The sequence below is a fragment of the Dermacentor variabilis genome, chromosome 8 (genome assembly GCF_050947875.1).
Source record: "Dermacentor variabilis isolate Ectoservices chromosome 8, ASM5094787v1, whole genome shotgun sequence".
NCBI classification, from domain to species: Eukaryota; Metazoa; Arthropoda; class Arachnida; order Ixodida; family Ixodidae; genus Dermacentor; species Dermacentor variabilis.
Window position 1 is genome coordinate 5942552 of NC_134575.1, and position 13232 is coordinate 5955783.

The 13232-nt window shown below is 47.9% G+C and overlaps 1 protein-coding gene across 11 annotated transcripts in view; it reads right to left on the minus strand.

The window, feature by feature from the left end:
- The window catches only part of LOC142589543 (RNA binding protein fox-1 homolog 1-like), a 555879-nt gene that overhangs the window by 206217 nt on the left and 336430 nt on the right, over positions 1-13232 (minus strand). For 7 of the 11 annotated variants that reach the window (XM_075700978.1, XM_075700981.1, XM_075700982.1 and 4 more), the window contains one exon: positions 1731-1778. The exons of the other annotated variants lie outside the window; for them this stretch is intronic. In XM_075700978.1, the coding sequence (XP_075557093.1) occupies positions 1731-1778 (48 nt within the window). The remainder of the gene's footprint in view (positions 1-1730; positions 1779-13232) is intronic. 11 annotated transcript variants of the gene reach the window in all.

Consider the following 13232-nt stretch of genomic DNA (forward strand, 5'->3'; position numbering starts at 1 on the left):
CCCTCTTCTACACCTTATCCACTAATATAATTTTCACTTACGTTTGCGTCTTCAGCTGTACAGCTTTTTTTTTTTAATTGTACTTGCTCACTAATCTTCTGTTCATTTTCGGTTTACCCTACCTTTGATGATAGATATGAGCTTGCTTTAGCAACTTTCCATGTCCTTTGTTGTGTGCCAATGTTATGCCCAAATGGCTTTTCTGTGCACGCATATTTTTGTTTTTACCTCTCTATTCTTTCTTCAAAGCTGTACTTTATATTTTTGTTAGGTTACCTGTGCTCCAATATTACAACACCATGTTTGTCTATCTTTTTCTGGGTACATAATCCACTGGCTGGATTCATTTATTTTTATCAAGTCTCACACATTGTTAGTGTTTTTTCTCCACCTTTCTTTCGTGAATTCACCGAGGATTTCGTTCATTGTAAATTGTTGCTTTTCATAATTGTCGCTTTATATTTCATGTGCTCTTTTTTCTTGTATTTGTACTCGTATTTTTTTTTACCGCAAGCCAGCACTCAGACCACAGGGTTGTTCCTGGACACGTTAAATAAAACATGGATGATCGATCGATCGATCGATCATTCGTAGCAGCAGCAGCAGCAGCAGTAGTAGTAGTTAGTACAGCTACTGGAACTACTACAAACTGCAGCGACGGGGCGGTTGTAACGTGGCACGCACAGTGGACTGTCAACCGGTCGTCTCAGTGCGCCGGGAAGCGGCACGAGGACGGCGGCTGGCTCGAGGCGCACGAGAGCACTGCGCGCGTGCAACCCACATCTACCTTCTTTCTTTCTTTCTCTGCATAGCTGCCGCAATGCGGCATGCAGTTCGAGACAGAAGGCAGTGGTACCGAATGGCTTATTAAGTAGCTGCCCACGATCAATCCTGAAGCAGATCCACAGCCAGTGCAGCACACAACTATAGTCAGGAGAATCACGCTCACTGACCGAGTCTGATGAAATTTTAAAGGTGAGGAGAGGTTTATTGGCGGCTCCTAATGCACAGCGACAGCACAGCGACCGGCAACGGCGAGACAGCCCGAAGCACTGTCCAAAAAGACGCCAGCAATCAACAGCGCGAGCCGAGCCGCGCGTTGGCGATGCGGCCGTGCCCCGAGACGCGTCTTCTTCTTCACAAAGTCTATAGTCATCATGACGCAACAAAACAACGAACGGAGAACACGGCGAGCGCTGTTGTTCCAGGTCCGTTGTTTTGTTGCGCGCTACATTAGGTGACACCGCGGCACACTAATTCCCGTTTCTTTTTTTTTTCTCCTCTCTTTTTTGCTAATCAGTAACTCACCAGCAAGGCTGACAGCGTGATCGAAAATTGAAGCGCTTTAACCACGCGACCATCGCCGCCAACACGCGTAGCAAAAGGTGCCTACTCCCAGTTACGTACTCATATATAGATTTGTCGCAATGGAGGCGCGTACACCGGTCTGCTAGTTCGATAAAGTGAGTAGATCGTTGTGTTCGAGTGCTTTAGAGCCGAATTTACTATAGAAAATTTCGTGCAGCTACGGTGACAGCTCTGGAAAGTAAATGTACAGTGATCAATCAATTAGACATAGAGATAAGTTTAGGCGTCACGCGTGCAGAAATTTTTTGTTCTCTCTCTCTTTCCCTTTGAGGACGCGTCAATGCAAAATGTCAATGAACTCTGCCAACCAGCAGCCGAGTTCTTTTGAGTTCACCAGAGGTCATTCTCTTGTCAAAACTCACGTTCCACCACGACTCGGAGGAAGATGACGTCCGGAAAGGGAAACTCACCTGCGAAGCAGAACAGAGAGACAGCACGTTAGCACTTAAGGTCTCCGCTTACACATGACACTTTCAGAGATATTTCCATGTTTCGGAGAGCTAAGAGAAGCAATAGCTGCTTTAAAAGCAGGCCTATATACATTACTCAGGTGTCTGCAGTTTCCGAGTAGAATCATGGGGGACTCTGTTAGAAGACTTGATAACAATATCCACAGGACAATTTTTTCGGCAGAAAAGATTACCAATTTACAGAGAAATATTGCGAACATAAAAAAAAATTCTACGACAACGCTACAACATATAAGGGTAAGTATCTCATACACGGGGAGGGGAGAAGAAGCAGAAAATAAAATCTCGTTTAGCCACCTCCTGCCGCCTGATTCTTGGCCTATACCCCTTAGTGCGTGCGAGCGTTGAGAGAAGTTCATCATCATCATTACCAGGGCACCGTATACGTAACCGTCTGCGCACTCGCTGCTTTCAGAACCAGAAAGGAAACAAAGAATGCCAGCTGGTCAATGCAAGCGAAGCACTATATGCGGCAGCGCAATCTCTCTCAAATCACGGACGGAATCAGAAGAAATCTCCAGAAAGCAAACATTGCGACATCGGGACCTCGCGAAAATCGGCTAGACGCGTAACGGGAGGTTTCCTTTCCAGAAAACAATGCATCTATCTTTAATAAACGCATCAGTAAGCACGGTGTCGGTGTTGCCTTGGCAACCCCGGACCAAGATGCCGGCTCGCTTCGCACAAGGAACCATACGTCCAAGCGCGTGCACCCGGTTGTCGGAAGGCGCCAGTCCACAAATGTTTGATGCGCCCACGTCCGCAGCTTGGGTAGACACAACCAACCACGCAGCGACGTTGCAAACAAGAACAGGCTTTGGGCAATCAGGAGAGAGGCGGTGTATATCAAAGCGGCATACGTTTTTATGTGCTGTATACACGCGTCCGCGTCGTCTGCTGTCGAGAACGGTAAGCAGACGACGCGTTGCGAGGCATTCTCGCCTGCATCAAAAGGGCCCTGTGTTGAAAGATTGCAAAGAATGTTTGTTTGCAAGAAGCAATGTCAAAGCTTGGTCGACACAGCTCGAAAATGCAAGCTGCTCAACAAGCCAGTGACTTATCTACGAATTCAGGAACCTTAGCGCCTCAAACGTCATTGTCCCAGCTATAACTCTCATGCGTCTGCTGTCTCCTTAAAACTTCTAATTGCTTAACCTGAATGTGTGCCGAGAAACGTTGTGACAAGATATTACAAAAGTACTATCACGAAATGTCCGAGCTCTCGTAGGATCTTCCGAATCACTGAGCGGTTTGTGTATGTGCATTCCATGCATACCAAAAGTTGTGTTGACAACATATTTAAACACAGAATGCATAGCACGCCCCATACCCGACGATTAATTAGAAATGAAAAGAGCGCGATGACTCTGCGATTCCGTGCTTGTTTAACAAAGGATGAAAGATGTATCGAATGTTTCGACGGGATGTTTGCTTCACCCAGTCACGTTTCGATACCGAGACGGAAGCATCAAGACACGCGGTGTCTCTTTCTTCCATGGCCGATGATGTTGGGACCGGAGACTGCAAAGCCTGCGGCGAAGTGAGCAGTCCAGGTTAACTTGATCAGTAAGCTGGTGCTCCTAGTCAACGTTTTCCTTTTCGTGTGGGTGCTTTCAAACTATAACAAGCATAGCCGTATATCGTAAGGTTATAATTTTCGTGAGCAGTTGCGATAGCCGACGACACATAATCGCCCCCGCGAAGCATGGTGTGAAGACGGCAACTTTTGATCGACCGACGGATTGACTAAGCGAGCTCATCGATACGCGTGAGTGAGCGAGGCTAACGAGTGGGCGAGCTACACGCTGCGAAGGGCTCGGGATTCACTGCAAACGCGTGCACTCCATTGGCCTCGCGGACATACTTCCGTCGTTGTGCCGCCGCCGAAAAGCGGCAGCCGCTTTAGGAATGAAACGCCCCACCTCGTACTCAAGAACACCAAAGCCATATCAGGGACCATGGCTATTGGGGGCGAGCTCGACCACTGGAAAAGCTGGCGCTGCCGTCGGCGTGACGTGATACGAGGGGTCACGTGGACACAGCGGCCGCGTCGGCTGCTTCTGAAGCGCCAAATCAAGCTGAAAACGAAAGTTTGAAGTCGCACCTGCGCTGCGGTTCTGATCAAGTGAGGAGGCTTACCCGCTTCGGGTGTCTGCTTGACAAACACTTGAAAGCACTATGATAGGTAGTGGCTCCCTTTGAAGGCGCCCAACGTGGTTAGGCTACTGACCGGTGCCACAGTGCCGGACGTACGCGACGAAGCCCGCAGGAGAAGCTGCGTGAAGCTTGGCTCGCGAAACTTAGAAGAGGCAAACATCTATCGGCTACAACTCGGGTATGCAGCAAGCACAGACGCGAGGAATGTTTCTGCTACGGCGCCGGGACTGCGATGTTCGGTGAGTAGCAGAAAACGCGCACTGAGACGTTCGCCCGCGCTCGCTGCCAGGCTAATGTCACGACGGTTTGGCATATATGAACTTGTTGATGCCCATTAAAACAAAAAAAAAAAGCCATGGCATATTCTCAGGTTTGTCTTAGCACCGAACATTGAATGTACTGGATTAAGAAAAATAAGCAGCAGAATATTGTTCGCTGAGAAGACCGATAACCATACAATGCGATGAAACTTGAGAAATGACATTAAAACGTTCAAGAATTTAGAAGAAGAAGAAGAAGATTTGATCGTCCCGACAGCATATCAAAAGTTGCCGTAGGCGTCGACGTCTCTAGATACAACGAAAATATTTTTGAACAGCTCTGATAGCGTCCACGCAACATTGGTTGCTTGTGTACATGCTCAGATGCTGCGGCCTGAAGCTCACGGCACGGTTGGAAAACGTGCTCGCAGCGAAAGCGAAACACTGTGCGCCGACATGCGCGCAGGCACGCAGTCGGTCGCCACGAACCCGCGTGATCGCTGCATTGAGGCTTCGTTCTGTTATGCTCCGTTTCGTTACACAAAGAGCCCAGTACAGGAACGTATTTCACATAGTTTGCTCTCAGCGACTGCCTACCTTTCGCGGAAGAAACCGGTTCGGGGGACTCCACCGCGGCGACCGCGCGCAGTGGGAATTCACTGTACCTATTCGGTAAAGATATGGTGTCTGTAAACGATCCTGTGCTTTCTGTTTGCCCAAGATTATTATTTTCACAATAAAAACTTCTGTCGTGTCGAGGATACTTACACAAATGTCCAGGAGGACTCCCGCGTGCTGTTGTTATTGAGCGCCGACAGCCAAACCTACGAGGAGCGCGCCTCGTTATTATCCCTCATACTACGCAAGCGAGGTGCTTCCGACAGATGGCGACTCGTCGCCAATAGCGCTTGCAGATGAAGGACTGAGCAAAAAAGAATTCACATGCGACAGCTACTCACGTATTGACTCCCATTGTAGCTCAGTATTCCGTCGAAGTGAATAAGCACAGGAGAAATCGCGTTTCCTTGCTTGCCCAAAAAGGGATTAGGCCAAGGAGACTCAATGACTCCAATGCTATTCACTGCAAGCTTAGAAGACGTATTCAATAGACTGGGAAGGCTTGACAGTGAGGATCATGGGCGAATATATAAGCAACCTTCGCTTTTCAGATGATATTGTCCAGTTCAGCAACACTGGCATGAACTGCAACAAATGATTGAGGGCCTTAACGGAGAAAGCGTAATAGAGGGATTGAACATTAACATGAAGACAAAGGTAATGTTCAACAGCCCGGCAAGTGAACAAGAAATTATGATCGTCAGTCAGCCTCTAAAGTCTGTGCAGGAGTGCATTTATCTAGGTCAATTACTCACAGGGTATCGTGGGCTGTAGTGCATATGACAGGCATTACCAAATCCTGACTCGAAGCTTATTATGCCGTCGAAAAGAAAAGTGCACAATCATTGCATTCTATCGGTGCTAAATTACGGGGCAGAAGCTTGGAGGCTAACATAGAAGCTCGAGAACGAGTTAAGGGCCACACAAAGGGCGATACAACGAAACAATAACACTAAGAGACAGGAAGAGAGCGGTGTGGATCAGAGAGCAAACGGGGATAGCCGATATTCTATTTGACATTACGAGAAAAAAAAAAATGAGCTGGACAGGCCTTGTATTGCGTATGACAGATCACATTAGAGTTACAAAATGGGTGTCAATGGAAGGGAAGCGCAGTCGAGGACGCCGGAATACTAAGTAGGGTGATGAAATGAGGAAATTTGCAGGTGTAAGTTGGAATCAGCTAGCCCAAAACAGGTGTAATTGGAGATCGCTGGAAGAAACCTCCATTCTTCAGTGGACTTACAAATATGATGACGATAATGACGACGGCGACAACGACGACGACGATGATGATGATGATTCCATCACGTCCGTATTTCTCTCCCGTCGTGCTTGCGTCATTGTAGCAATAGGTGACATTGTCGCCAGCAAATCAAACGTGAAAAAAAAAAGTTGTAACGTTCAAAGTTTTGCCAAAGCTACAGACGAGCGTTGACCCATCGAGGTAAGTAGAACCAGAGCAGGAAAAAAAAATAATCTGGACGCCTATTGCGTCTAATTACATAGGCATCGGAAGTGCAACCACACCGTAGCATTTTTCTAAGCATGGTGTAATCCCAGGCGTACAATCTATAGCGTGAATTAAGTCAAGCTTAAAACAATGCACTCTAGACGTTCTCGAATTGTTCGCGTTTAAATTTATGCTGCTAATAACCCGCCGTGGTAGCGCTGTAGCTATATGGCGCAGCGGTCCTGCAGAGGTCGCAGGATCGAATGCCGGCTGCGGCGGACGCATTCCGATGGGGGAACAACGCAAAAACGCTCGCGTACCGTGCGTTGGGTGCACGTTAAAAAGCCCGAGGCGGTCAAAATTAGTCCGGGGTCCCTCACTTCGGCGTACTTCAAAATCAGATCTTGATTGTGGCATGTAAAACCGCATAACTTGATGTCTTTCTTATGGCGATTATGTTGATGATGCTGCTGATGAATTAAAATACTGCCAGACTGCATTTTCCGTCTGCAAATGAGTTCTATGCCATCTAGTGATATTCTGAAGGCCAACGTTGAGGGTAGGGAGGAACAGTGCGCCGGCGCCGTAATGCGTCAGCACGTCGCACGAAGCATCACCAATCGAACTCGGTCGATTTCGAGCTCCAACTAACGGAAAGAATACGCGCTTCCCAGAGGCCGCGAGGAAAAAGAAAGAAGCTGTGGCGTGAATGGAAGAGAATTTCGGTAGTTTCGGGATGATTTTCTTGACTTTTTGGTAGGCTATTTTTCATTCATTTCTTCCTGAAAATTATTACTGATTTTAGTAATAACCGCGATTTTCTAATATCATCCGAATCTTGGCCAAACCCCCACAGTGGTATGCGCCACCAGTGAAAGAAAACGAAACGAAACGAAACTGAGGAGACCAATATTTCTTGCAGAATTTTTAGCAGTAGTACCGACCCTTCGTAAATTAGGCCCAACAATAGATTATGTAGTCATTGTTACTGATTCTCTATCTTTGTATTCTTGACTCACGAGCACCTCACGAAATCTCAGCTTCTGCGAGTGTTTAAGTCCTTAGTACCTCAACACTACACTAATATTCATCTAGCCTGGGTACCTAGGCATTGTTAGGCATGGCCTGACGCCAAGGGCCATACGTCATCCCCTTCCCGTCTCAACGGGGACGGCACCGTGGGTGCGACGTCATCCCCTTCCCGTCTCAACGGTCGTGGCATCGGGCGTGCTTACCTCGTCGCTCAATCTACCCCCTGCGCGCGAGCCCACGAGCACCGGAGAAGTCATTCACTCTTCCGCTCCCCTCAGATCCGTCGAAAAGAGAATCGACTTCTCCTACCCGTGCCTGGTATTGCAGGAGGAGGGGCCTTGTCTCTGTGCCTGTCACGTGTCATCGACGCAAGCAAGATCCCGCCCACACCATTGTAAGAGAGCCTATTTAAGGGGCTCCGAATTGTATTTGTGGGATATACTTCATACCATGTACTTCAACTTGATACTTCATTTCTCTTCTTATTTTCTTTCAACTACCATGGAATAGAACAGTGCAAGTTTCGCAATAGCAAAACGTCGTCTCGCCCTTGCTCGGTCGCCATGGTCTACCGGAGGCCTGCAGCTCGCCGGCAACGCCACGCTACCCAATAAGGAATGTCGGTGGAGCTTCGAGAGACAGGTCGCTTGCAGTGAGATCGCCTTCAAATGCAACAAGCTGGTTGCTAACGGAGGGATCGCCCAGAGGGGTACAACAAACTGGTGGCAAGCGGTAGGATCGCCCAGAGGGGCAGAACAAACTGGTGGCAAGCGGTAGGATCGCCCAGAGGGGCAGAACAGCATATATAGGCCTAGTGCTAAACGAAACGGCTGATTCGTCGGTGACGACAGCTGGTTCAGCCATTCGAATACTCCCTACATCAGCATTAATCACAGCTGCAAGATTTTGGAGGCGAATGATGATGCGAGAATTCTCTGTACCATCTATAACGAATTTCTCGGATTTTAAACACTTATTTTACCCCTTGAAAAGCACCCTATGCAAATCAAGAAAAAATCATGTAACTATTAGTAGGCTTCGTTGTCGCGTACCTTTTTTAAATTTTTATTTCTACAGGGCTGGTTTGGCACCCTCACCGATTTGTCATGTGTATAGAGCATTTTTTTTAATTTCTTGTCGGCGATTTATTAGCTTAAAAGAACGAACCGTAGAAACACCACTCCGCCTTCTTGGATTATATTTAACTGTTCAAAATATGCTTTCTTTGGGCGCCTCTACACTTGGGCATAGCGACGGGAAGGTTAACACTGCCATCCAAGATTTTCTCTTAGGTTATATGAGATTTAAACTCTGAATACAAATTCTTTTAGCCTCCTCTTTTTTCACCGAAATTGAACTTGAATTGCTTTTGCTTTATGGTCATGGTAGAACTTTCAGTTTCATAATATCATGCAGGTTCTACAATTTCTATCTTTGTTCATAGCTTACTATTATAAAATTTGGAATTATTTCACACTTTACTCGAGTTTAATCACTCACAGTCACCTACTCGATGCTCGATCAATCCCTCAGAGTGGGCAAGTGCCATTAGATCACAAGGATCTGATATTTAGAAGAACCCTTCCACAATTTTGGCTCGGATTTGACTCTTCCTGTAGTTCTTTCCTTCGGGGCTACCGTACTGGGTTACAGATACAGGAACGTTTGTGAAGCCCTCTGCATATTTCTGCATGAAACAAAAAGAACCGCATGCTAAAATTCTTCTTAATACTTATTATGCTCCCATAATTATTTTTACCTAATACTTCGACAACTGATTATTCATATCTGCAACAGTACACATTCGAAGTCTCATATGCAAGATGCTTATTTCATTTCGCCTTAATTTATTAAAAAGAAATGATAACAGTTCTTTCACCGCCCGGTTATTGGCCGATCCCCCACAGCGGGCTGCGCCATTTCACTAAGGAACAAGAACAAGAAGGGACAAGGAAGACGCAGAAGAGCGCTAATTGATGGGCTATCCTAGGAACCAAGGCGCGCCAATTGAGCCAAGCGTGACAACCCCCCTACGAGCGCCCCCCCCCCCCCCCCCGCCCGCTTCCTTCTCTCTGGAGCAGTGGTCCGGGTATCCGGGGGGTATCCCTCCACTTGTGTTCAGTGAAACAAAGATGCCGGAGTGACTGTGCGCGCTCTCGCCCTCAAGGCGACTTTGGACGCTCCGATTGGACGAAGGTGTGACGGCAGATTTCCCTGGCCTAGGGATCTAGGGAAGACAGAGGGGTACTAAGCGGACTCTTTCGGCTCCTCGGGTGTGCTTCATTCAGTCATGCTAGACTGTAGAGACGTAGCGTTCTGTACTCCTTATGTAGACATTGTAGGTAAACCCAGTACTCGTGGTTATCGATGAGAACCTGCTCCTCCCTTCAACAACGTCCTTAGCGTGGATGAGTCGGACGACGGCATGGGCCAGCTACCCCTTTTGACATGCCCGGCCCCAACTCTTATTGTGCGCAGATGTCGACGGCGTTGGCCCCCTCCTTACTCATTTCTTTCTCTCAACTTCGCGGTTGTGTCGGGTTTCATTCTTTAATGTTGCGATTCCACGGCGCAGCTATGCCCATTCGTCATTTCTCAAATCGCGGCTCGTATGCCAACAGCAGCGCAACAAAGGAACACTATGGAAGAGTCCCGGCCACGGCGGCCGCATATCGATGGGGGCGAAATGCGAAAACACCCGCGTGCTTAGATTTAGGTGCACGTTAAAGAACCCCAGGTGGTCCAAATTTCCGAAGTCCCCAACTACGGCGTGCCTCATAACCAGATCGTGGTTTCGGCACGTAAAACCCCGTATTCTTTTTTAGCACTATGGAAGCAAACAAACGTTACCATGCACATTGCGTCGCATTTCAATTTCTGCAAGCAGCGAAAACGTAAGGATCGGCTGTGAGATTGCCTTTTATGGAAGCGCAACTACAAGACCTGCATAAAGAGGCTTAACAAAACGACAGCGAAAGCATTTGTAAGGCTTAACGCTGAGCTCGTGAATGATAAATACGAGGGCGAATCAAAAAGTCCTTGCTACTATTTTTATTAGCGAAAATAAGGTACAGGCCGATAATTACAATATAAACGTACTATTCTAGGTACTTTATACTATTTTTTCATATAGTCCCCACACCGCTTCAGACGTTTGTCCCATCGCAGCACTAAATTTCAGATGCCCCTGTGGTAGAATTCGACCGGCTGACTGTGGAACCACCGTCAGACTGCTGTCTCACCTTCGTCGATGCACGTGGATCGCTGTCTCGCACTTCTCAAAGCGAGACACCTTTCCCCATACGTGGGCTGCATATCTCTGTGGATTTCGACGGGCGTTCGTCGCTTGCTCCAACAAAAACGAATCACACTTCGTTACTTGAAAGGGTCTGAAGACGAGCTCGTTGGCAAGCTTCGACGGTAGAGAAACAGCGCTTTAAACACGGGCAGAAGGAAGAAAGCAGGACGAGCGATGGTCCTGTGTTCTTCCGTCTGTCCGCGTTTTTAGCCCTCTTTTTCTACCTTAGGCGCACTTTGCTGCTCGTACGCCGTGGACCACCGGTGGTTAACACACTGCTGCCGAATACAAGGCACTACGCTGTAGTGTAGTGCCATAGTACCTTATAGTATAACAAACGAAGTCAGTTTTAAGCGGGAACAGGCACTTCGGCAGCGTGTTGCGGGTAAACGATTGGTTGGGTCCCATTACACCAAGGAACTATAACAAGAGCCCTTAACGGAACTTAAGCCAACTCTTATTATCTGTCAGAAGTATCATCATTAGGTTTATCAGCTTATGATGTTTCCTCAAAAGAAGGCTTCGAAATTAAATGAATTCTGACATTTTACGTGCCATAACACGATTTGATTATGAGGCACGCCGTAGTGGGTGACTCCTGAATAATTTTGACCACCAGGGGCTCTTTGACGAGCCCCTGGTAGACGAGGTAGACGGCCCCATCGAAATGCGCCCGCCGCGGCCGGTCCCGCGACCTCGTGCTCAGTAGTGCAGCACCACACAGCAGCTAAGCCAGCGCGGCGGGTGAGCCTTTGTGCGCCCGCGTATAGTACGGCTGAATCACGTGTCCGGCATGCGCGAACCATTGCCAAGTCGTCGCGCCATGTCGTTCGCAGCGTCCCTGTCGTCGCGCCTGTCACCATTGTTCGGGTGACGCGCAAAACTTGAAAGCGGCACTGATTGAGCCGAGCTGTGTTGAAAGATCTGGCTTATGCAATAGCGAGCTTCATCATTCGCAGCCCGAACAGAGCTTTTGCAAGCCAGAGATTGACAAAAATGCGAAATCGTAGTGGCGGCGCCACCTGTTGTCGACTATGGCACTTCTGATGCGACGTCAGCAACGGATAATTCAGAGAGACCGGCATACAGGGAGGTCCCGCGGAAATTAATTACCACGACTTGTCCGTTACGGCAGTAAAGCGCAGTAAGCTGCGCAGTAAAGCGATATAGTCGCACACAGAATACTAATTTTTATAATTCTAGACGACTAGTTTACCGAACTGGATCCACTGAATATTTTCCTCTAGTGTCCGTTTATTTTCTACTAGCGCGGTGCAACGTTATTTTCCGCGTGATGTGCGGCTTTCGACTGCAGACCTTGCTGTCTTCCCATTTGCGAACAGCAAAATGGCAAAACGCCATAGAAATAAATGTTATCTTACGCTTGTGCATTCGACCAGCTTGGAACGAAAGCTAACCCTCCCACCTTTACGCAGTTAGCGAGTACACACAGTGCGCACCGAAACTGTGCTCAGATGCGGAAGTACGTAATAAAAACAAACCGAAATTAACGGTGCCAGGAGCGCTCTCACGAAACACAAGCGGCAAAACACGCGCGCGCGCAGCAGGCCCAATATTTTTTTCTTGCGCGGAAAAAACGGCCAAATATCCGATATGAAAACCACACGAACGCATGCATGAGTGGACGTAAGCAAAAGTTCCAAGAAGAGTCAAGCTAGGTCACAGGAAACCCAAAACAAAAAAGAAACAGAGAAAATGCTAGAGAAAATTTGAGCCATTGCAAATAGTCGAGCTCAGCTGATTTTCCGGTGCGCAACTTTAAATAGCAGCGGTGCCAGCGCGACGATAGTGCCGATGGAATTTGTTAACCGCGTCCCCCCTCTTGCCGAACTGACTCTCATAAGAAAGAAAATAAACTTTAATGAAAATAATCGTGCGGCAGTGTAATTTTTCCATTATTATTATTATTATTCTAGAGTCACTAGGCTCGCGAAAGAAAACTCGCAGCTCGCTGCAAGGGCACCCTTAGTCTCGCGAAAATGTTTCCAGTGGATGCTTCGGCTTTTTCTTGGTTTACTTACGGCTTCTATGTTTTTTTTTTTTTTTTTCTGAGCGCCTAAGACGGATGAGAGCAAACGAGCCGTTTCTCTCTGTTTTGACGCCTTGCGAGACCAGCGTGAAGATCTGCGCACAAACGAGGGCAAGTTTCTCGCTATGCGGAGTGTAAGTGCTAAACGTTTGAGAACTTGCCAGCCTCCCAGTTAACTTCATTGGTAGATCTACCGCACCGTTAAAGAGGTGGTCGTGAGTTCGATCCCCTGAGCAGGACGAATTTTTCGATGACTGCGAAGCTTTCTTTCTGAGGAACACACTCGCTATTCTTTTGCAGCTTTGTGCTACCCTTAGAGAGATCGCAAATTCTTCCACTCACAAAGCGAGAGAGAAAGAAACAACGAACGAAGAAAGCGACCACGTGCGCATATGACTTCGCCACGCGTGAGGAAATGGCGCGCGCGGTGGGTGCAGTCCCGCTTCACAAGCGACGCACTGCTGGGCTGCTGCGATGCCCGCACCGGTGGTGGCGCACGTGGTGCAACGGAGGAGGACAGCGCGCT